This window comes from Rhinichthys klamathensis, unplaced genomic scaffold (assembly GCF_029890125.1).
Source record: "Rhinichthys klamathensis goyatoka isolate OS25496 unplaced genomic scaffold, OSU_Roscu_1.1 h1tg000509l_1, whole genome shotgun sequence".
Classification (NCBI taxonomy): domain Eukaryota; kingdom Metazoa; phylum Chordata; class Actinopteri; order Cypriniformes; family Leuciscidae; genus Rhinichthys; species Rhinichthys klamathensis.
The window spans coordinates 168552-192513 of NW_026606990.1; the positions used below are offsets into that span (position 1 = coordinate 168552).

General features: G+C 38.8%; 4 protein-coding genes across 6 annotated transcripts in view; all 4 read left to right on the forward strand.

The window, feature by feature from the left end:
• Window positions 1-23962, forward strand: part of LOC130072825 (protocadherin alpha-C2-like) — a 121801-nt gene that overhangs the window by 11380 nt on the left and 86459 nt on the right. For 2 of the 3 annotated variants that reach the window (XM_056238105.1, XM_056238107.1), the window contains exon 2: window positions 5845-5856. The exons of the other annotated variant lie outside the window; for it this stretch is intronic. In XM_056238105.1, the coding sequence (XP_056094080.1) occupies window positions 5845-5856 (12 nt within the window). The remainder of the gene's footprint in view (window positions 1-5844; window positions 5857-23962) is intronic. 3 annotated transcript variants of the gene reach the window in all.
• LOC130072835 (protocadherin alpha-3-like) lies at window positions 15255-17691 on the forward strand. The gene has a single exon (XM_056238137.1). It carries the CDS (start codon window positions 15298-15300, stop codon window positions 17689-17691), a length of 2394 nt encoding a protein of 797 aa, XP_056094112.1. The 5' UTR covers window positions 15255-15297.
• On the forward strand, window positions 18365-20827 carry LOC130072834 (protocadherin alpha-3-like). The gene has a single exon (XM_056238136.1). The coding sequence runs from the start codon at window positions 18428-18430 to the stop codon at window positions 20825-20827; it is 2400 nt and encodes a 799-aa protein (XP_056094111.1). The 5' UTR covers window positions 18365-18427.
• On the forward strand, window positions 21387-23945 carry LOC130072842 (protocadherin alpha-3-like). Its single transcript, XM_056238146.1, has one exon. The coding sequence runs from the start codon at window positions 21480-21482 to the stop codon at window positions 23943-23945; it is 2466 nt and encodes an 821-aa protein (XP_056094121.1). The 5' UTR covers window positions 21387-21479.

Sequence of the window (23962 nt, forward strand, 5' to 3'; positions counted from 1 at the left end):
GACAGTGACTCACACTTACACTTCAAAAACAGGCCTGTGTGAGAGAGAGTGATTTTAGCAGCAGAGACATCAGGGCGGTGTCTCATCCATGTCACATGCACACATAGATCATTGTGTTCATCTCACATTGTGTACAAATTGGGCATTGAAATAATTGGGATTTATCTAAAAAAAGAAATGTGTATAAAAAAAACATGCATAGCTTTTATTAGTGGATTTTTAGGATTCCAGTGGCTAAGTGACACACTGAACAGAATGATTACGGCAGCGTATGTTTCATTTCATAATGTTTGGTTATTTTTTGGAGGACACATGCATGTATGCACAGGCTCTGGTATGTATAACGCTTTACAATATGGTCTTATTTGTTAACATTATAATGAAACCTTATTTGTAAAGTGTTACCATTTTATAAATCTGAAAACCTTTGTTGATTTGAAATATGCCAAATCTTGTGTGAAGGCATGATTACAGGGTGAAATCTATGCAATGTTTTATGCACGGCCTTGGTGATTCGTGTTTTTCCCCAAAACGGGTTTACAATACAGATAAATCTGACAATCTGCTCTGTAGTTTAGCCAGCCAGTGTTTCTGTTATTTTAATTTTCTAGCAGAGCGACTTTTCTAGCGAGACTTGTTCTTTTGGGGATTGTCACATCAGAGTCCACAGAAGCTTTTAATGTCGCTGTGAATTTGAGAGCGTGTTTGAGTCCGAACAGCATCCTTGCATCCCTCACACATGAACACACACACACACAAACACACACACAGAGAGACATTTGCCTGGAAGATGTAGGCCAGCACGATGTGAATAATTTAGTCTGTTCACTGACTGCAGCTTAAATATGGCTGAATTCTCTCTCTTTTTCTCTCTCTCCATCCTTTTTTTAGGGTTTGGAGGGTTTGTTTGGATAACCTTGCAAGCTGCATGGTGCATCTCTTTATTTATTTAGTAGAATTCCTAATTTAGTATAATTGTTCTGTTTGTTTTGCATGTAATAGATATTCTATAAATAAGAGGCAGAATACATATCCACAAATCTGATTGTATAATTTATTTATGATGCAGCTATAGCCTATGTCTTTTTAGTATGTTTATTGGCTGACTATTTCTACATTTAATATTTTTTAGTTTTGGTTAATAGTTCAAAAATATATACATTATTTGTTTAAGTTTTAAAATGCTGTCTTATATGCAGACTATATGCAGTCCTGATAGAATTTAATGACTGGTTTTGTGATTTTTGCACTTAATTAGTGTGAATTATTTGGGATTCTACTGTATGAATTTTAAACGTGGTAAACTGGGTTAAACACAGCTTACTGGTCACTGAAGCTATCATCAGAATTAGCCAAAAGGTTTGATAAATGAACACTAAATGGATAACATGCACAGCTTTGTGAATTATACTGTTTTAATTCTGCAGAGCTGTGGTTTTGTCTGAATTGGCCTGGTTATACATTATACTTTTCATCATTATAGCTCCATATTTCCTGGTTGTTTCTAGTTTTGAAAATGATGGTGGCTGACATGCAGGTGCATGGAATTACATTAGCATGGTTTTTCTGTGTGTCTGCTGCTCTCTAGACACGTGTGTGTGTGTGTGTGTGTGTGTTCATTAGACCTGATAGTGATTCCAGCCACATCCTTCTGCAGCTGCTCCCTCTGAAAGAGAGCTGTGTGTGTCAGCCGTGAAAGACATTCAGATTAGCTTAGGTTCTGAATCAGTGTCAGATTTGCATTTGTCCATTATCTTCATCCTTTTTTACTTTGCTTCATTCCATTTTTAATTTATCTCTATCTGCTGTTCATTTCTTTTTTTACTGTGAATCAGTTCAAATCTAATTTCATTCTCATTTCGGCTGTTTACATAGACGCCTTTTGAAATCTGAACATAGTTTTTACATGAACGCCTAATAAAGTGATCGGTAATGTGTTTGTTTGAGTCATAAGCTTCAAATCAGATTTGATCTTTTGACTTGTATAGACTGTACGCATACAGAGTCTCCCACTGTTAAGATGCATGAGAGCCTAAAGCAAGGACTTGTGCAACAATGTTGTCATGCACCACTTCACAGACCATTAGTGGAAGGAGAATTTTAAAATGCAACAGTCATCACAACAGTCATTTATGACACTGTAATAACAACAATAACAACAAAAACAGCTCGTTCCATGCGTCATACCTCATTACACCATTTTTTACGGGATTGCACATTTGTAAAACTTTTCAGTTTTCAATCCAATCAAGTCTTAACATGTCCTAATGAACACATTACAAAGCTATTGTTCTCATTGCAATGTTCATTGTGGTGATCTAAACTAGCCTATTATGTGTGTGTTACCCCTTACACTAACCCTACCCCTAAACCTACCCATCGCAGAAAACTTTCTGCATTTTTACATTTTCAAAAAACATAATTTAGCCTGATTTATAAGAAGCTTTCCTCATGGGGACCAACTAAATATCCACCACAAGGATTTCGGACATTGCAATCTTTGACATTTTGTCCTCATAACGTAGGGTTTACCTGAAACACACACACACACACACGCACACACCTGTACACAAACACACACACACCTGTACACACACACCTGTACACACACACCTGTACACACACACCTGTACACACACACACACACACACACACACACACACACACACACACACAACCGCACATCCGTCAAATTCTGTATGCACCAATTATTTGGTCATAGAATGTTTAATTGAATGTTTATCTTTCCCGGAAGAGTTGTTTAGAGTGGTTAAGTTATTTAAACAATATTAATATTTGTGCAACATTTTGTCCTAAATGACATCTCATACTTCTCTCTCTATATTCCCTAATAATTATCATATACATACAGATGATAATCCTATAATGGCTTATTATGTGTATGTGTTTGATAATTGCATTGACATTGCCAGTGAGTTTGATGGTCAGTGACCTTTACTAAAGTTAATCAGAGCGTTGGCTGTAAATGTGGGCTTAGCTGAGGTTGACAGTGCGGTCATTGTCCTTCCTGTGGATTCAGCAGGATGTGATGAAATATTATTTTCTCTATGATCAATCTTGAGTGCAAGGGGGGATCTGTAAAAAATGATTTTTTTTTTATATTACATTTTCAGGGCATTTTTAATTATTATAAATCTGTTGGGTCTGTAAATGTGTAAAATATTTGGTAACGCTTCCTTTTACAGTACAGTACTTACGTGTACTTACAGTGCACTTACAGTACTGGCTAATATAAGGTAAGTACATGGGATAGGGGTAGGTTCAGGGGTGCAGCCAGGGATTTTGGGCCCCATGAAAAAATAGGTACTGCTGCACCCGTTCAATTAATAAAATCGATTTATGGGGCCCCTAAAAGTGTGTGGGCCCTTAGAATCGTCCCAACTTTTCCCCCCTTAGCGGCGCCCCTGGGTTCAGGGTTAGTACCTAGTTATTACCCAGTAATTATAGTTACTAAAATAAGTACATAGTAAGAACATGGGTAACAGGACTGTAAAATGAGGCGTTACCAAATATTTCTGGTCTAAAAATGTCTCACACTGATTATAGTTTATTTGTGCTTTCTGTTAAACAATTGTGAACTGCATTATACACTGTAGCAGTGCTATTTTAAGCATCATCAAGAAGACAGAAAAGCGTTTCATTCGTTCTGTCAGTTTAATAATGAACACTGACAAATCGTGTTTAGAGTGCTTGATCTGTCATCAGGGAAGATGCAAGTTAGCTGTGACCTTCACAATCACTCTGTCACATGTGGTGAGTGTCGATATTTTCATAACCACTTTGAAGAGAGTCTTTTTGGCTGTGTCTGGAGCACGCATTGTGTAGCTCAGGTATATTTTGCGGTTAATCTGGTCCAACACGCTTGCCGTCGTCCCTGTGGTGTTGATGCGTGCTTTTGTATTAGACCTGTCAGCATAACCAGTGAGACGGTAATCCAACTACGAGCTTTCTAATGGGATTACAGAGGGAAGTCATCAGCTTTACAGTGGTCTGAACGAGGAGAGAACTTTACCCAGCGTGCAAAAAACCTGCCATTCGCGTACAGGAGTACATACAGCATGCACACATGTACAGAGTCCTTGAGGAACCACTAAAATCTGTGCAATTAACACTCATTCACTCACTCACTCACTCACTCACTCACTCACTCACTCACTCACTCACTCACTCACTCACTCACTCACTCACTCACTCACTCACTCACTCACTCACTCACTCACTCACTCACTCACTCACTCACTCACTCACTCACTCACTCACTCACTCACTCACTCACTCACTCTGTTCCCACAGCCTAATTTGGTTCTCACACACTTTTATCTATTTTTTCTTCTCACTCTCACTCCACTTTTACTGTAATCCCTGTTTAATTTCCCTTTATCTTACATTAATTCACTCCCTCACTAACCCAATTCTTTCATGCCACTGTTCTTTTTTTCTCCTCCTTATGACTGTTGCCTGCTCACTCTATTTCTCTTCTCCTTTTGCGTTTTTTTTCACCGTTTTCACGGTTTTCTTTCATCACGCTGCTAATCGTGTGTATGTTTCTCATTGGCCTTGGATGTTCCGTTATCTTTATATTCTTTGATTGAGAGGCACAGGCATCAATACTGATGATGCATTTGCTTTTTCTCCTTTTTTGGGGGGAAGGCACTGGCAAGGATTATTAATGCGTAATCTGTTTTGCGCTGTGTTTTGGAAAATTGCACCAATGGGTTTAAAGGGATAGTTCACCCAAAAATGAAAATCAGCCCATGATTTACTCACCCTCAAGCCATCCTATATGACATTCTTCTTTCGGACGAATACAATCAGAGTTATATTAAAAAATGTCCTGGCTCTCCCATGCTTTATAATGGCAGTGAATGGGCGTTCTTGTTTTGAAGTCCATCAAAGTGCATCCATCCATCATAAAACTTCTCCACACGGCTCCGGGGGGGTTAATAAAGGCCTTCTGAAGCGAAGTGTTTGTGTAAGAAAAATATCCATATTTAAAACTTTATCAACTAAAATAACTAGCTTCCGACAGACGGCCGTACACATCGATTTATGGCGAAAGAGTGACCCTTGACCTGACGCATGAGGCATTGAGGAACGCGGAGCAAAACAAAACACCAGTCTAGAGTTAGAAGTCTAAAACTACAATTTTTTAATATAACTCCGATTGTATTCGTCTGAAAGAAGAATGTCATATACACCTAGGAGGACTTGAGTTAAATGAATGGGGTTATTTTAATTTTTGGGTGAACTATCCCTTTAAGGTGGCAAACTTTTCACGACTGTTGTAATTAAATATTTACTTTCTTAAGAAGAAGTCTTTCCATCTGAAATGTATATGTTTGTCTCAAAGTATCTGCTATACTTCTGAGATAAAGTAACAAAGGCATTTTTAGAGACCCATGAATTTACTCTGTTGTGTAAATGACATAAAACGTAGAAGACTGATATTTGATGCAAAACCATGGTAAGTGGATGGAGGCCATGTTGTTTGACTTTGACCTCCTGAAAGATTAAATCACAATATTTCCATATCAAACTGGTTGCTGTCCTACATGTCAGAGTTTGAGCTTGTAGTTCTAATCCATATTTAGTAAAGCTATATATTGTTTAATTTCCTTAAACAATTGTTGTCTTTTTACAATTGTAGATCTCCTTCAAGGAAACTCTGTGTCTCAGCACAGCTGGGCATCTGACCAGATCTGTTTTGATTTTGAAAATTTGTGCACTGCAAGATATTGTTTTAACAGAAGTGACGGACTAATCTCCTCTTCTTTCTCTTCTCTTTTTTTTATCATGCTCTCCCTGCATTTGCTGCATTCCCAGAGCACACTCAAGGTAAGACCATGATTTTAGATTTAAAGTGGTTTTAAAAGTTTCTTACAAAACACCTTGGAAGAATTAGAATCTGAAGCCCTTGATAATGCATGAGACCAAGTGAAATGATTAAGTTTTGATGAGGAGAGTGAAAGATGATGTTCTCTTTGTGTGTGTGTGTGTGTGTGGGGGAGAGTTGAATATAGAATAGAACTTTTGGAACACTGGGTTCTGTTTTTGTCCCCTTGAAATGTGTTCTTGCTGATGTCATTCTGCAGTATCCCAGCACACACACCCTACAGCACTGCTCTATCTATCCATTCTCTCACACACATTGACCTTTGCACAGAAATGTACACATGCATTTACACACAGTCCATCCACAGTCACGCACAAAACATACACCACAGAGGATATACATAAATTATATTTTCTGTGTGTGAATAATTACGGTAAGTCGGAGTTGTACAGAGCGGGTGGATTATATTCTCTGTGTGAGTTTTGCTTTTGCAGGTTAATGGGTTATAGAGAAAATGGGGTCAAATAGGTGTGTCGCAACAGCAGGTCAATATATTATTACCATATTTGTTGGTTTACTTATTTGCCTATTCGCTATACTTTGGTGACCACACACACACACACACACACACACATAAATGATGTTTTATTAACAAAGTTCGGGAGGAGCATGTTCAGATAATTAACACGGGTGGAGAGCACTCAGCAATCAATGATAAGAGGTGTATATAGATTCAGCAGTCTCACCTCACTCCGTTGACAGTTTTGCAGCATCCCTCCACCACCCCTTCTCCACTCTTCTAAGTCACTCACATTTATGAATCTTAGTTAATGTTAATTTCAACATTTACTAGTACATTATTAAAATCAAAAGTTTTATTTCTTGTCATTAGGTAATGCACTGTAAACTAACATGAACAAACAATGAATGACTGTATTTTTATTAACTAACATTTAACAAAGATTTAAAAATTCTGTAACAAATGTATTGTTGCATTGTTAGTTAATGCATTAACTAATGTTAACAAATGAGACCTTATTGTAAAGTGTTACCGTATGTTCTTATCTAGATGGTAAATATGTTGGTTCTTTGTGTGTGTGTGTGTGTGTGATTGATTACAAATGGATTGCGTGAAATCATTCCTAAATCTGAAAGTAATTTTATTAGAAAATGAATGAGTACAACACACAATAGACCACAGAATATAGACAGGTATAACACTGCAATACCGTATAAAACATGTCGAGATATGTAAACAGCCTAGATTTCTGATGTGTGGTTCTTTTTGTTTGTGTGTGTGTGTGTGTGTGTGTGAGTGTGTGTGTGTGTGTGTTATCAGATCTCTCTGCCTCTGTTGAGTGGATTCTCTCCTCTCTTAACATCATACCAGCTGCATTTTCATTTCCTCTGACATGGAGTGTGAGAGGGAGCTATGTGTGTGAGATGAGATGCTTGGTTTCTTTGTTTCACAACTGACTCGTAAATGAAAATCTCCACCTGGTGGCAGATCAGTGTAATGTTTTATGTGTGTAGTTTTTTTTAAATATATATATATATATATATATGTGTGTGTGTGTGTGCATGCATAGCTTTTGTATACAAAACGTTTCCACCAGTTAACAGTGTTTGTCAATAAGCAATTAATCTTTCTATTTCAATATGTGCGTATCAGAATTGATTTGGTTTAATAGGTGATGACCTATTTACAGCAACTTGTGTTTGTGTGTGTGTGTGTGTGTGTCTACTCATTGATGGTTTCTGTGAGGGTGTGGTCCATATATCTGTGAACAAAACCAGGCGAAATGTAAATCAATACTCTGACCTTATTGGACGATTATTCTCCTGAGAGTCTGATGGACATAAATCTGCTTCAATCACTGCACTTACTGACTGTGCACGGCAACACCTCGACCAATCAAATAGCCAGGAGCATAAAACAGAGGTATGCTTATCCAATCAGGTAATGAAAGAGCTGTTGCAGTGTGTGTCAGGAGCCAATCAGAACTCTTGGTTAGTGTGAGCCGCTAGTGAATCTCTCATCACCAGATGCTTTAGCCTTATTACTTAAAAAGCTTATTTATGAGATTGAAAAGGATTTTATTCTTTCATGCACGTAATGGCATAAAAAAAAAAAAAAAAAAAAAAAAAAACCTTTTTTTGTGTTTGTTCCCAGACTCACAAACATTGAAGCACATTGTTAAATTGTCTGTGTGTGAAAATATATAATATATAATATAAAGCACTTTTTACTGTGACACTGGGTGAATATAGTGATAAAGTAAATAAAAAAAATGTATATACATACACACAATTTAAAATAGTAGCCTATATTTTAAGCAGATATTAGAGTTGGTCAGTTCTGTCAATTTACAGTATATTCTCAGTTTAGAGACTGATATTCTCTATTGAGATATTTCACTGTTGTGTTTTAATAATTTGGTCTACATGTTGTGGATTACACTTTCAGCACACTTTTTCTATCTCACTGTGAAAGGCTGTTGTTGTACAGTAAGATTTGACTTACAAAATATAAAGGGGAAGTATCTTATTTGACTGTCTGCCCTTTTTTCCCAGAATGCTTTTGGATTTTACAGTAAGATTTGACATACAAAATATAAATTCTTAAATTCTAGTTGGATTACATTTTTCTCAGATTCATATTTCTCAAGACTTAGTAGTGTGTGTGCGTAGTCCAGGTAAACCCTACGTTATGGGGAATGGAAAAATGTTCCCACAAAGATGGCAATTTTCCGAAATCCTTTTTTAGTCCCCATGAGGAAACAGCTTATAAATCAGAAATGATGTTTTTTGAAAATGTAAAAATGCAGTTTGTGGAGGATAAAAACCATTGTCTATGTAAAGTCCCCATAAAACATGAAAACACAGTGTGTGTGTGTGTGCGTGTGTGTGCGTGTGTGTGTGTGTGTGTGTGTGTGTGTGTGTGTGTGTGTGTGTGTGTGCGTGCGTGTGTGTGTGTGTGATGGCATCTGCTTATTTTGTTGCAACACATGGCAGAATTAAATTTCTTTTGATTAAAAATGTATCAAAACCCATCAGAAAGTGTGAAAGAAAGAAATGTAGACAGATAAAAGACAATAAAAAAGCAGAACATGTGTGTGGCCCTGTGGGAGGGATGGATTTTAGAAAATGGATAAAACCTAAAATACAGCTGCTTGCATGTGTTTCTAAGCGTTTGTCACAATTTCATCCAGATTGTCTGGGTGATTGTCAACAGCCAGGGTGTTTCCCACACAACCACGTAAGTTAATTCGCTTTTTTAACTCTGCATCGTTGAAGAAATCAAGTAGTCACAACTGTTTCTGAATCAGTTTGCGTATTTTGCTCGGGTTTATTAACTCCACATGTCATGCAAATAAGAAACTATGCTTCTAACCACTGGTTAAAACCCTAATTCCAACCACTTCACTTTTCAATGCTCTTTGCAAATGTTCGTTGGAAGTATGTTTCCCGGAAACACCGACTTGTTGAACTATGCTGATAACGACGGAACTTGCGACAATAGTTGGCTAACGATGCTTTTAGGAAACGCACCCCTGGACTGGGGTTTTCCCTCCTCATAACGGATTTGTCTATGATATTAAGACTCAGATGCATTTTTCTCTTTCTAAGACCTTGTAGTCTATTCGTATTTATGTCAGTACTATGTTTAGGAAAGATTAGACTCTTCTTAAAGTCACTCTCTTAATCAGGAGGAGAGCATCACATTGCAGCATCTCCTAAACCAAGTATATACTATGGAAGTATGTGTGTTCTCTTCCGTTGAAACATCTACACAAGAGCTAGTACATTTTATTTACACATCTTTTCGTCCAAGTGATTTCAGGATATTCAGCAAAAACAAATGTAGGATTAGAAAACTAACGTTGCTTCATAGGCAGAACAAGTTATTACATTTTGCTGAAAGATTACACAGACATGCTTTTGGACATTTGCTTATAGGAAAAATTTCACATCAAGACCAGGGATGTAAATTGGGTTGATTTTGATTCCATGCTGCAGTTTATGCATCTACTGGAATTTCAGAGCAAATAAGGTGCTGGTTTGATGTTTATTTTTATATAACACATGCACGTCAGGTGTTGCAGTGCTGTAATCTGCTGAATGTGTGATGCGCTGTAGTGTGTGTTTGCAGCGTTTCTTGGCTCGCAGCAGAAGTGTGTTTGTGGGGGAGGTGACAGAAGTCAACAGGACTGTGTCTATCTGCTGCTGTAGCAACACATCACCACTGCATGAGCTGACCTGCTCTCCAGAACGTGTGTGTGTGTGAGAGAGAGAGAGAGAGAGAGAGAGAGAGAGAGAGAGAGAGAGAGAGAGAGAGAGAGAGAGAGAAAGGCAGGGAGACTCCTTATAATTTCCTCATCCATTCTGTCATATTAATGGCTCCCTTTTAATATTAATATTCATAAGATAGTGATGATTCATGGCTTATTTGATCAATTGTCCTTAGTAAAGTCTGCCTCACTCTCACTTAAAGCAGAAAGGGGTCTCAGAAAAAGCCCCCTCCTGCTGTAATGCTGTTTCCGTGGCAACAGGCCAATGGGTTTTCTGTTGCCTCACAACGTCACCCCTCCCCCTTTTCCTCTCGCTCTCTTTCTCAGGCACATACATACATAATGTATGTGCCTATATAACCATACCTGCCTTTTTCTCTAAAACAAATGCTGTTTTGTCAGATAAATATGATGGTTTACACACCAAGTTCTCTCTCTGTTTTTTTATTAATCAGATTACATTTTATCATGCATAGACATAAACGACCCTCTCTCTCTCTATCTCTCGCTCTCTCTCTCTCTCTCTCTCTCTCTCTCTCACACACACACACAGCCAGGGCCCCACCCTTGATGATATCACACATGCTATCCAACCACCCCCTCTGGTGTTCACAATGCTTACACACATCCTCAGGCATGTTCTTTTTGTCATACACACAAACATTTTAGTTCTATTTGTAATTCTAGTAAAATTCTAAATTCTGAATTGATTTCTGATCTTAATGTTTACAATTATCTGGTTCTGGTATTAGTTCTAATTTAATGTTGAATTTGAATTTTCAGTTAATTATATACGATGATTGAAAATTCTAATTCACACACACACACACACACACACACACACACACACACACACACACACACACACACACACACACACACACACACACACACACACACACACACACACACACACACACACACACACACGCGCACACACGCGCACACACACACACACACACACACATAGCATCTAGCTTATGAATGTGCCATAGTAAAACCAAAATCTTTATTATACTATGTACTTTCTGTGTACTTTCAGCAATAGTGCTTCATTTCACTAATGTTTCCACACGTGCAAGTGTCACAGTTGTAATGCTCTTTTATTGAACACTGTTGAGAATCGATCCCAGGCTCATTCTAGTGCAAATTACACAGCAGTTATTGAACCTGTTAACCCAGTACACCTATATTTGGTGTTTCCTGAACCGTGTTTAGGAATATTTACTGTAAGAAATAAGTACTCTAAGCTTTCCTGTGTTTAGTTTAATCGTTGTCATCATCATCATCATCAAGCTTTTTGTATTATCCTCCTCATTCACAGTTCCACAATAATTATACAAAATGTTTCATATTACAGTAACTGGAAAAGATGTAGCTGAATCCTTAGTTTATTTCACCTTAAGACAACAATTTTGTGCACAACTGAAAATGACGCCTTTCATAAATTAATGCAATTGTACAGGCATTTCATATGCAAATTATTCATTATGGTCATATCACCTTTTTTTAAACTTTTTTTTTTATTTGCAGCTTTCACTACAAACAGAAATATTATATTTTTTATTGAGGACACCATTTATTTTTTATTATTGTCAGGCTTTGATAATTAATAAAAGTGAATTTAGTTGTGAGAATCCTGCAACATTTAGGGGAAGGTTCCACTGTTTATTTTGTCCTATAAAAAGACTTGCTATTTCACCGCAGCTATTGTGATGTGCCTTCATATTTGTGTTACCAATGCAGGAGATTATGATTATTAATATTTGAAATTGTTTTTAGGAAATATAAATAGGACATAGTAGTCTGCCAGCAGAACCTAATCCCTGGATTACACAGAATTTGAACGTAAAATCCATCTCTATTTGTGTCTCTCTATCTCTCTCTCCCTCTCTCGCTCACACACATCTTCAGGAAACATGCAGTGAAATATTTAGCAAGGATGCTTCAGTGAGAAGATCCACATAGATAGCATGCCCCACTTTTATATTATCTGTCTCTTTCGTTCAATCATGTAGAGTAACAAAGGAATTAGAGAAGATTATTTGTGTGTGAACTATAGAGATGATTCCACTAATATAAAATTGCTAGTGTGTGTTTGTATAACGGAGGTAACAGAGTAGGAGCACATAAGAGAAAATAAACGTTTGAGATTGAGGTGGAGAGAGGCGGTGCATTTGCTGTGGGATTTCATTTAAAACAATTTTCACATGTTTCTGATTTATGTATTGTTGCATGTTATGTCTCTGCCTTCTGAATGGACCAAGAGTCTGTAAATAAAGATTGATGATGATGATGATGATGATGATGATGATGATGACATAGAACTTGCTTGTCAATTTCACAAGTAAGACACGGCAAGCAACACATTGAATAAAACATGAAATTTTAATTCAGAAAGACTGAAAATGTTCTTGTTTTATTTACAACTTCGAAAAATCAGCTTTTAAAAATATTTTAAAGTCATGATGATGAGGCTCCGACACACATGCTGTGGTTTTGAAAAATGTTAGGTCACTTTCATTGTGTGAATGTCATTCTGTGAAATCTTGTGCAAGTATGCAGACACTGAATATAAAAAGAAAGTTTCTTTGATATTTTGTAATTATTTGCAACTACAATCACAATTTTTTTTATATATTCAGTGTCCAAATAATGTTTAACTGAACCATAAAAACAAAGATTTTGCCCTGCACTATTACAATGAATGACTCACATGAAATGTTGTTTTGTTCTTTAATAAATACAGTATCTACAGAACATCCAACTAGTTTGACAGACTCCATCCTCCATGCTGCAGTAGTTTTAATGACACAGTGATGTGATTTGAATTGCGTTAGTTAATAGCCTGTTAAGTTAATAACTTAAAGCTAAAGTGTATATTTTCATGTGTGGTGACAGATATTAGTAAGTCAAACACATATTTACATATTTATGAATATTTCTTATTTCTCAATGTCAATTTTCTTATTTTATTTTTTGGAATCTGACAGTGAGCTAACCTTTATAATAATAATTATATATCCTTGTTACAAAAATCAATAACTTTAATCAATAACCTTATTTACTGCATAAGCAGGTGCTGTTTAATTAGACAGTGGCATCAGTCCTAATTTCTCTGCCATGCATACACATTTAGAAAATTAGTTTTCCAGTTGTATTCATTATAGTAATGAAATTTTAGCAAATATTATTAATTATGCTGTATTTATTTGTCATTGGAGTTGGGTGAGTAGCAAGAGGAGCATAAGGAGGTGGCAGAGGGTGTAAGCAAAGGTTGTTTGAAAACAGTCTTTGTGTAGGGGTGAGTAACGCGGGTCTAGTTGTAACACACTTGTTTTAAATACTTCCACGAAACTTAGTGTGTTTATTAGTTGCCATATCAACACTATATAGAGAAAAAATTGTGCCAAAATTCAGAAATATTTGGAAGATATCACTGAACATTTATTTAATAGCAAAAGTAAATTTCTTAATTATGTTAATTTTTCATCTCTGTTTTTTGTGTTTATTTAAAATTACACAAATCTGATATTATTTGAATCTCCAATATATCTCTGTTATCTGTTATTTAACTGTTGAGATAGCTCTTTAATGCTTCGCTAACCAGCAGAAAACACTAGCTGGGATAGGCTACAATCCCACTTGTGCAGAATGTGCCCCTATTAGAACTATGCTATTATATTATATACTTTTATGAATTCTATTGAGAAACCATGAGAAAAAGGTGAATAAAGACTGAGAGTCAATGTTCAGAAATTATTAATTATTATTATGTTTTGAACTATGCTGTAGCTGTTTTGCAGTGTGTTTGTTGTCAAACTCAAATTATTTTTTATTTTTATTATGAAAAACTTAATAATTGAATTTTATTGAGAAAATATTTTAGTTACATATATTTTTTAATTAGATCTGATAACATTTTAAACTGTCATCATGTTACATGTTACACCTATGGGGCATGTTGTCACATTCCACTTCCATTCTTTCAGGGGAAATCAAGAAACATGTATACAGTGTGTGTTAATTAAACAAACCCACATAATAGACGTGTGTGAAATTAATGCTGGAAAAAATAAATACTCTGAACCCTAAGTCTACACAAACTGAGAAAGTCAAAAAGCGTAAGGTTGTGCCCTGCTCAACTAAATTGAGTAGCCTACTACAGTCAAAAACATAGCCAAAAACATATTTGGAAGAAAGTTTCCCCTATGGATTGTACTTTAAGTATTTAAAAGTAAACAGTAAACTTTATTTCCTGGCTAAACTTAAAAAATCAAGAGACCGCATCAGGGATTTTCTCAAGTGACAACTTTTCACAAATGACTTGCAAAACTTTTGTCAAAGTTAATCATATTTTTTAATCACAATGTCCTGACTATGTTAGGCTCTAGAACACAGCAGATGTTAAATCAGATGTAACAATCCTGACATTAAATTGTGATTGGTCGCCAAATGAGTCTATATGAGACATACTGCCGTTGTCACTGCATTGGGCGCTTTTCTATATCAATAAAATAGGGGAGAGAAGAGGTTGGAGGTCTACATTCAAAGAGAACAAATTAATTTTGTCTCCGTATTATAAAATAAATAATAGACAAGTTTTTCGTTTCAGAGGTGCTGTAAAGCATTAATAGCCTATATAGCACTAATATATCAAGCTACAAAAGCAACACTCATGTAGCTTTTACACATTATATCTCAGTGCACTGCAGCTAATCTGGAGGCCACAATGTGTCACTCTTGCTCTACCAGCTGTGTTTAAGAAAGGAGTGTCTCTCCTCCTCCTCGTCGTCATCACCAGCCCCCCCTCTCTCTCCTTGCTCTCTCTGTTTCTCTCTCCCTCTCTTTCATATATATCTTGTTACCTCTTCACTATAGAACCTCGGGTTCAGTTGTCAAAAACCATCTAGTAGTTTGTGGAATATCTTATGTGCTTGTGGACCAGTAGCTTGGAGGATTTTTGATGGATGTAGAACTTGGATTTACTGTCGCTGTGGATTTCTCCTGATGATAGAAACGGGAGGTTTGGCTGATTCCTTTTGTCTCTCATTGACCGAGACGGATCCTTTACTCAATCGGAATTAAACGTTATTTGGTCATTTTTAATGGATTTTTTGGGGGATTGTTGTAGAGAATAAATAAGCAAATATGTTTACATCCACGCAGGGGCATTTCATAGTGTGCTTTTCATTTGCTTTGAGCTGTCATCTCTTGGAGACTGTAACCGGACAGATCTCATACAGTGTGTCAGAGGAGGTGAAACGGGGAACCACAGTCGGTAATATAGCTAAAGACATTAACCTTTCAGTAAACGATCTGCACTCAAGGGGCTTCCGTATCGTGTCAGGCTCAAAAAAGCAATATTTTAGTGTGAATATAGAGACGGGCGCTTTGCAGGTGAGCGAAAGGATTGATCGCGAGGAGCTTTGCGCAGGCGCAATCTCATGCTCCGTTAACCTGGAAGCCGTGGTGAACAGTCCATTGCAACTCTACCGGGTAAGAATAAACATTCTCGATATTAATGACAACTCTCCAGTGTTTCCTATGAGCTCCGTAGTGATTAATGTTAGTGAAAGCACCGCGCCTGGTGTGCGCTTTCCACTGGAGAGCGCGCATGACGCAGACATTGGAGTGAATTCAGTAAAAAACTATAAGCTTACAGCTAATGATTATTTCACCTTAGATGTACAAACTCATAGTGATAAGACGATCTCCGCTGAATTAGTGCTTCAAAAGGCTTTAGACAGAGAGAAGACTCCGCGGCTCGAGTTCACAGTGACTGCGGTTGATGGCGGATCGCCTGCCAGAACTGGAACCTTAATGATCGAGGTTAATGTGTTAGATATCAATGATCACGCTCCAGTTTTCAGTAAGACATTATATAAAGTCTCCATAGCTGAGCACGCACCAATTGGCACCACAGTTACCAGACTACAAGCTCGAGATCTAGACGAAGGGTTGAATGCGGAGATAGTTTACTCCTTTATTAGTCGAACACCCCAAAATATTCTGGAAAAGTTCGATATTGACGCGAAAAATGGAGATGTTAAAATTAAAGGTGATATTGATTATGAGGAGAACACCGCTTTTGAGATCAGAGTTCAAGCTACTGATAAAGGTCAGGTGACCATGTCAGGCCACACTAAGCTTTTAATAGAGGTTCTTGACATTAACGATAACGCCCCAGATGTGACTGTAACATCACTTCTTACCCCGGTAGAGGAAAACGCGGGGAAGGGAACTGTAATTGCCTTAATGACCGTATCAGATCCAGACTCGGGGAAAAACGGAGCAGTGCGCGTTCGCCTTTTAGGCTCTAGACCATTTAAATTACAGTCGTCCTTTCAGAACTACTATTCGTTAGTTTTAGATGGCGTACTAGATCGGGAAAACGTAACGGAGTACAACATCACAGTCATTGCTGAAGACGAAGGGTCACCGCCAATGTCCAGAGCTAAAGTAATACAAGTGCAGGTGTCTGATGTGAATGACAATGCGCCTCGCTTCCCCAATTCTGTAGTGTATGCATATCTGCGTGAAAACAGCAAAGTGGGCTCCATAATCTCCACAACAACGGCCTCTGATGCGGATATCATGGACAATGCGCAATTAACATACTCTTTACTGCAAAGCTCTGTGAATGGTACACCTGTATCAGCGCTCCTCAGAGTCAACTCATTGACAGGAGAGATCGAGAGCATGCAGTCGTTTAACTATGAGGAGATCAAAACATTTCAGTTTAAGGTTCAGGCCACAGACTCTGGTGTTCCTCCTCTCAGCAGTAACGTGACTGTAAATGTTTTTGTCCTGGATGAGAATGACAACAGTCCCGGGATTCTCGCGCCCTATTCCGAGCTCGGTTCCGTTAACACAGAGAACATTCCCTATTCTGCTGACGCGGGCTACTTTGTGGCCAAGATCAGGGCTGTAGATGCAGATTCTGGTTACAATGCGCTGCTGTCTTACCACATCTCTGAACCCAAAGGAAACAATCTGTTCCGAATCGGAACCAGCAGCGGGGAGATCAGGACTAAGAGGAGAATGAGTGACAATGACCTGAAAACTCACCCGTTGGTCATTTTGGTTTGTGATAACGGAGAGCCCTCACTGTCAGCGACTGTGTCTATTGATGTTGTGGTTGTTGAAAGCGCTGGTGACGTCAAGACTCCATTCAGACATGCGCCGATAAAGGAGGAGAGTTTCTCGGATTTAAATCTGTATTTGCTGATCGCCATTGTGTGTGTGTCCGTCATCTTTTTACTGAGCCTCATCAGTTTGATAGCTGTAAAATGCCACAGGACAGACGGCAGTTTGGGCAGGTACAGCGCCCCGATGATCACCACACACCCTGACGGGAGCTGGTCTTACTCCAAAGCTACTCAGCAGTATGACGTGTGTTTTAGCTCGGACACACTGAAGAGTGACGTAGTGGTTTTCCCCGCGCAATTTCCGCCTGCAGATGCAGAACTGATCAGTATTAATGGAGGAGACACTTTTACCAGAACACAAACACTCCCTAATAAAGAGAAGGTAAGAAATTAAAGGGTTATTTATTTTTTTAAATGCATTTTTTATTTATGCCAAACTATTGTATTTTGAGAAACAAAATGTTTTTTTTTAAAGTCTTGCAAAAATATGTGGTGGAGCTGTCCGTGGTTCTGAACTAGATAGTGATTTTAAAATGTCCCCCCCACCCTTAATTTAGTTCTTATTTTTGTGTTTAATTGTTGTTTAGTACATGTTAGCAGTGAAACCTTCTAAAAATAGTCATCATTAAATCTGGGAGGTTTGTTTGAGAATGTAACTCTTTTTCTTGATATGAAGGACTGCCATGGGGGGAAAATAGTTTACTTGTTGTGATAATGAAAATGCCCCACGATTCAGTAAGATACTGGACACGCTGCCTGAAACATCAAACAATTTCTTAGAGCATTAGTTGAATTAAACGTACATGAAATTCGGTATGAACATCATCCATTTGTGATAATAGTTTTTGTGTGTGTGTATATATTAATTTATAAATCCGCTTGGTGTCACTATAGACCGTTAAATCTCGAATTATCTCCAGTGTCTCGAAGCTCCTCCTGGTTTTAGTGGGGAGGAGATTTCACAGGGCTTTGTTTCAGAGAGACTGGATGTAGAAGAGAGTGTGCGGAGGCCTCGTGTTTTCTCATCGATAAAATGGAATATTGTCTAATACTTCTTTATTCGTGTTGATGAACTTGGAATTTTGTCTTTAATTTCGTGGATTATTGCACGGGATTCATTGGATGTCGCAATGCTCTCGACGTACAGAAGGAAATCTATTGTGATCTGCATTGTGTTCGTTGTTTTAGAGTGTTGTTGGGACGCGGTGTCAGGGCAGCTCTCTTATTCCGTTTCAGAGGAGGTGAATCCGGGAACATCCGTGGGAAATATCGCTAAGGATCTAAACCTTAATGTTCAGGAACTGGAGTCGCGCATGTTTCAGATTGTCACGGGATCCAAGAAAAAATATTTCGAGGTAAATCTTAAAACTGGGTTTCTGTATGTAAGCGAAAGAATAGACAGAGAGGAGCTTTGTGCTAAAGCGCTTAAATGTTCAGTCAATGTAGAAGCGGTTATCAACAATCCATTAAAGCTTTATCAAATAGAGGTTAATATTGTGGATGTAAATGACAATTCTCCGTCTTTTAGTGCCAAAACTCAATATTTAGACATCGCAGAGAACACTTTACCAGGCGTGAAATTTCCTCTTTCTTATGCGTCTGATGCGGATGTTGGAAAAAATACAGTGAGCACATATAAATTAAATCAAAATGAGTATTTTTCTTTAGCTGTGCACAAAGGAGGAGAGCAGAGTGTGTCTGCCGAGCTAGTTCTACAAAAAGCATTAGACCGAGAGAAACAGCCTGTTATCAAGCTTACTCTTACCGCTGCAGATGGAGGAAATCCACCGAGATCAGGCACGTCTCAGATAATTATTAAGATTTTAGATAATAATGATAATGCTCCTGAATTTAGTCGCCCCTTATATAAAGCTAGTCTTGTTGAAAACGTGCCAATTGGTACCACTGTAATAATTATAAACGCAACAGACAAAGATGAGGGTATCAATAGTGAGATCGTTTACTCACTAAGAGAGACAGACCAAGATCACATTTTGGATATATTTCATATTGATCCGAATACTGGCGCAATCACAGTCAAAGGTAATATAGATTTCGAGGAGAACAACGCATTTGAGATCCGCGCACAGGCCAGTGATAAAGGGCAGCCTCCGATGTCCACACACTGCAAAGTCCTGGTGGAGGTGCTGGATATTAATGACAATAAGCCAGAGATAACCGTGACGTCACTCCTCAGTACAGTGAAAGAGGACGCCAGTTTTGGCACTGCTGTCGCTCTAGTGTCAGTGATTGACAGGGACGGTGGGAAAAACGGTATAGTTAATTGCGTTGTGTCCAACAAAGTGCCTTTTAAACTTGAGACGAATTACAAAAATTATTATTCTCTAGTGGTAGATGGTCCTCTAGACAGAGAGCGCGCGTCCGTGTATAACGTGACCATCACAGCTACTGATGAAGGGACTCCGCCTCTCTCCAGCACCAGTGTCATTGCTGTACACGTTTCTGATGTGAATGACAACGCGCCGCGCTTTCCAGAGCCCGTCGTTAATGTTTATGTGAAAGAGAACAGTCAGATTGGAGCTGTTATTCATACAGTATCTGCTTTAGATCCTGATGTAAGTGATAATGCCCGGATAACATATTCTTTACTAGAAAGCTCTAAAAGCGGCCCGGTAACATCCATGATCAACATAAACTCTGACAGTGGAGATATACACAGTTTACAGTCGTTTAACTATGAGGAGATCAAAACATTTCAGTTTAAGGTTCAGGCCACAGACTCTGGTGTTCCTCCTCTCAGCAGTAACGTGACTGTAAATGTTTTTATCCTGGATGAGAATGACAACAGTCCCGGGATTCTCGCGCCCTATTCCGAGCTCGGTTCCGTTAACACAGAGAACATTCCCTATTCTGCTGACACGGGCTACTTTGTGGCCAAGATCAGGGCTGTAGATGCAGATTCTGGTTACAATGCGCTGCTGTCTTACCACATCTCTGAACCCAAAGGAAACAATCTGTTCCGAATCGGAACCAGCAGCGGGGAGATCAGGACTAAGAGGAGAATGAGTGACAATGACCTGAAAACTCACCCGTTGGTCATTTTGGTTTGTGATAACGGAGAGCCCTCACTGTCAGCGACTGTGTCTATTGATGTTGTGGTTGTTGAAAGCGCAGGTGACGTCAAGACCCCATTCAGACATGCGCCGATAAAGGAGGAGAGTTTCTCGGATTTAAATCTGTATTTGCTGATCGCCATTGTGTGTGTGTCCGTCATCTTTTTACTGAGCCTCATCAGTTTGATAGCGGTAAAATGCCACAGGACAGACGGCAGTTTGGGCAGGTACAGCGCCCCGATGATCACCACACACCCTGACGGGAGCTGGTCTTACTCCAAAGCTACTCAGCAGTATGACGTGTGTTTTAGCTCGGACACACTGAAGAGTGACGTAGTGGTTTTCCCTGCGCAATTTCCGCCTGCAGATGCAGAACTGATCAGCATTAATGGAGGAGACACTTTTACCAGAACACAAACACTCCCTAATAAAGAGAAGGTAAGGCCCGTTTTCTGAAGTGAGATATTTGTTTCTTGATTTTATATCAAGAATTTAGCTGTGTGTGTGTGGATTTCAACATAAATGCACTCTGACTCATGGGGACTCTTGTCAGATAGGACCTAAATTGAGAGTTAACAAGCTTATAAATCAAACAGAATGATTTTCCTTTTTTTATATAAAAATGCAGACGTTTTCTGTGATGGGTAGGTTTAGGTTTAATAATTTTTATACTTAGACAAAAAATATGTTTCTATATGTCATTATCCAGATTTAATACTTTGTACGGTCCTAATATTATGTTTTCAAAGTATATAAACTTATGTGATGGCTATGGGTAGCTTTTGTTTTATTTATCAATATCTGGTGGATTCTTCTCAACATTATCTTTTTTTAGTATGGTATGCAGTTTTGCGATCAGAAAATGTTGCATATTGAGCATGTTTGTCCACACGATGTCACTGGCAACCCATGCAAGTTTTTTAGTGTCTTTGTGAAGCTCCTCCTTTCGTTGGGCAGGGATCCTCGCCTCGTCAGAGGTCTTTGTTAGAGAGCCCTGTCCGCCTTAGAGTTGCTATCTCGGTGTCTTTGCGAAAGCAGTAAGCCTGTTATGGAATATACAAATTATGTTTTTCTTGTATAACCGCCAGTCTTACTAACGGAAGGAAATATGGACATAACAGATGACCTTTTGTGCTTTAAATTGATCTTTGTTGTGTTTTTCTTTAATAACTGGAATTACGCAGACGGGCAGATTGTTTATTCTGTGTCGGAGGAGGTGAACATCGGGACCACGGTAGGAAATTTAGCAAAGAATCTAAACCTGAATGTACAAGACCTTGAGAGAAGAGGATTTCAAATCGTCACAGGGCCTAACAAAATATATTTTGATCTAAACGCAAAGAATGGAGTTCTCTTTGTTAGAGAAAAGATAGACAGAGAGGAGCTGTGTGGTCGGAGCTCTAAATGCGCTTTAGAGTTGGAGGCCATTGTTACTGCGCCAATGAACATATACAGATTTGAGGTGAATATTTTAGATGTTAACGACAATGCACCTGGATTTCGCACCTCAAAACTATATCTTAATATTTCTGAACAGACATACCCTGGGCAGAGATTTGCATTACCAAGTGCATTCGATCTTGATGTTGGAGTAAATTCAGTAAAAAGCTACAAGCTGAGCTCAAATGAGCACTTTTCTCTGGATGTACAGAGCGGAGGAGAGCAGAGTGTGTCTGCTGAGTTAGTGCTGCAGAAAGCTTTAGATCGAGAGAAACAAGCGGTGATCCAGCTCACACTGACCGCTGTAGACGGAGGGAAACCTCCAAGGTTTGGTACGACACAGATAATAGTTAATGTAGTAGATGTGAACGATAATATTCCTGTGTTCGACAAGCCACTTTATAAAGCGCAAATAGCAGAGAATTCACCTATCGGTGCTTCTGTGATCACAGTGAACGCAAAAGATGCAGACGAGGGTCTTAATGGCGAAGTCATATACTCGTTTATAAATCATGATAATGATAACAGTGTAAACGCTTTTTCAATCAATCCAGTTACTGGCGAAATAACTGTCAAAGGCCCAGTTGATTACGAAGAATCTCCTGCAGTTGAGATTCGCGTTCAGGCCGAGGACAAAGGACAAAATCCACGAGCATCATATTGTAAAGTCTTACTCGAAATAATTGATGTAAATGATAACGTACCAGAAATAAGTATATTGTCTGTGCAAAATGAAGTGAGAGAGGATTCGTCTCCAGGTACAATGGTGGGATTAATCACAGTAAAAGATGGCGACGCTGGTAAAAATGGTGTCGTGCAACTTAAAATAAAAGACTCGGTAAAATTTAAATTAGAGAATACTTATAAAAACAGATATTCCTTAATGGTAGATGGTCCTCTAGACAGAGAGCGCGCGTCCGAGTATCACGTGACCATCACAGCTACTGATGAAGGGACTCCGCCTCTCTCCAGCACCAGTGTCATTGCTGTACACGTTTCTGATGTGAATGACAACGCGCCGCGCTTTCCAGAGCCCGTCATTAATGTTTATGTGAAAGAGAACAGTCAGATTGGAGCTGTTATTCATACAGTATCTGCTTTAGATCCTGATGTAGGTGATAATGCCCGAATAACATATTCTTTACTAGAAAGCTCTAAAAGCGGCCCGGTAACATCCATGATCAACATAAACTCTGACAGTGGAGATATACACAGTTTACAGACGTTTAACTATGAGGAGATCAAAACATTTCAGTTTAAGGTTCAGGCCACAGACTCTGGTGTTCCTCCTCTCAGCAGTAACGTGACTGTAAATGTTTTTATCCTGGATGAGAATGACAACAGTCCCGGGATTCTCGCGCCCTATTCCGAGCTCGGTTCCGTTAACACAGAGAACATTCCCTATTCTGCTGACGCGGGCTACTTTGTGGCCAAGATCAGGGCTGTAGATGCAGATTCTGGTTACAATGCGCTGCTGTCTTACCACATCTCTGAACCCAAAGGAAACAATCTGTTCCGAATCGGAACCAGCAGCGGGGAGATCAGGACTAAGAGGAGAATGAGTGACAATGACCTGAAAACTCACCCGTTGGTCATTTTGGTTTGTGATAACGGAGAGCCCTCACTGTCAGCGACTGTGTCTATTGATGTTGTGGTTGTTGAAAGCTCTGGTGACGTCAAGACTCCATTCAGACATGCGCCGATAAAGGAGGAGAGTTTCTCGGATTTAAATCTGTATTTGCTGATCGCCATTGTGTGTGTGTCCGTCATCTTTTTACTGAGCCTCATCAGTTTGATAGCGGTAAAATGCCACAGGACAGACGGCAGTTTGGGCAGGTACAGCGCCCCGATGATCACCACACACCCTGACGGGAGCTGGTCTTACTCCAAAGCTACTCAGCAGTATGACGTGTGTTTTAGCTCGGACACACTGAAGAGTGACGTAGTGGTTTTCCCCGCGCAATTTCCGCCTGCAGATGCAGAACTGATCAGCATTAATGGAGGAGACACTTTTACCAGAACACAAACACTCCCTAATAAAGAGAAGGTAAGATATTTCATTGCGATTATTTGTTTTCTTTTTGTAGAGTGGGATTTATATTGTTTCCTCTCGTTGAACTGTGTTCTTGGTTAAAAATACACAACTATATA

Excerpts from the sequence above, each read along its gene's own strand:
- LOC130072835 (XM_056238137.1), top strand. The coding sequence starts at position 15,298 with ATGTTTACATCCACGCAGGGGCATTTCATAGTGTGCTTTTCATTTGCT.
- LOC130072834 (XM_056238136.1), top strand. The coding sequence starts at position 18,428 with ATGCTCTCGACGTACAGAAGGAAATCTATTGTGATCTGCATTGTGTTC.
- LOC130072842 (XM_056238146.1), top strand. The coding sequence starts at position 21,480 with ATGGACATAACAGATGACCTTTTGTGCTTTAAATTGATCTTTGTTGTG.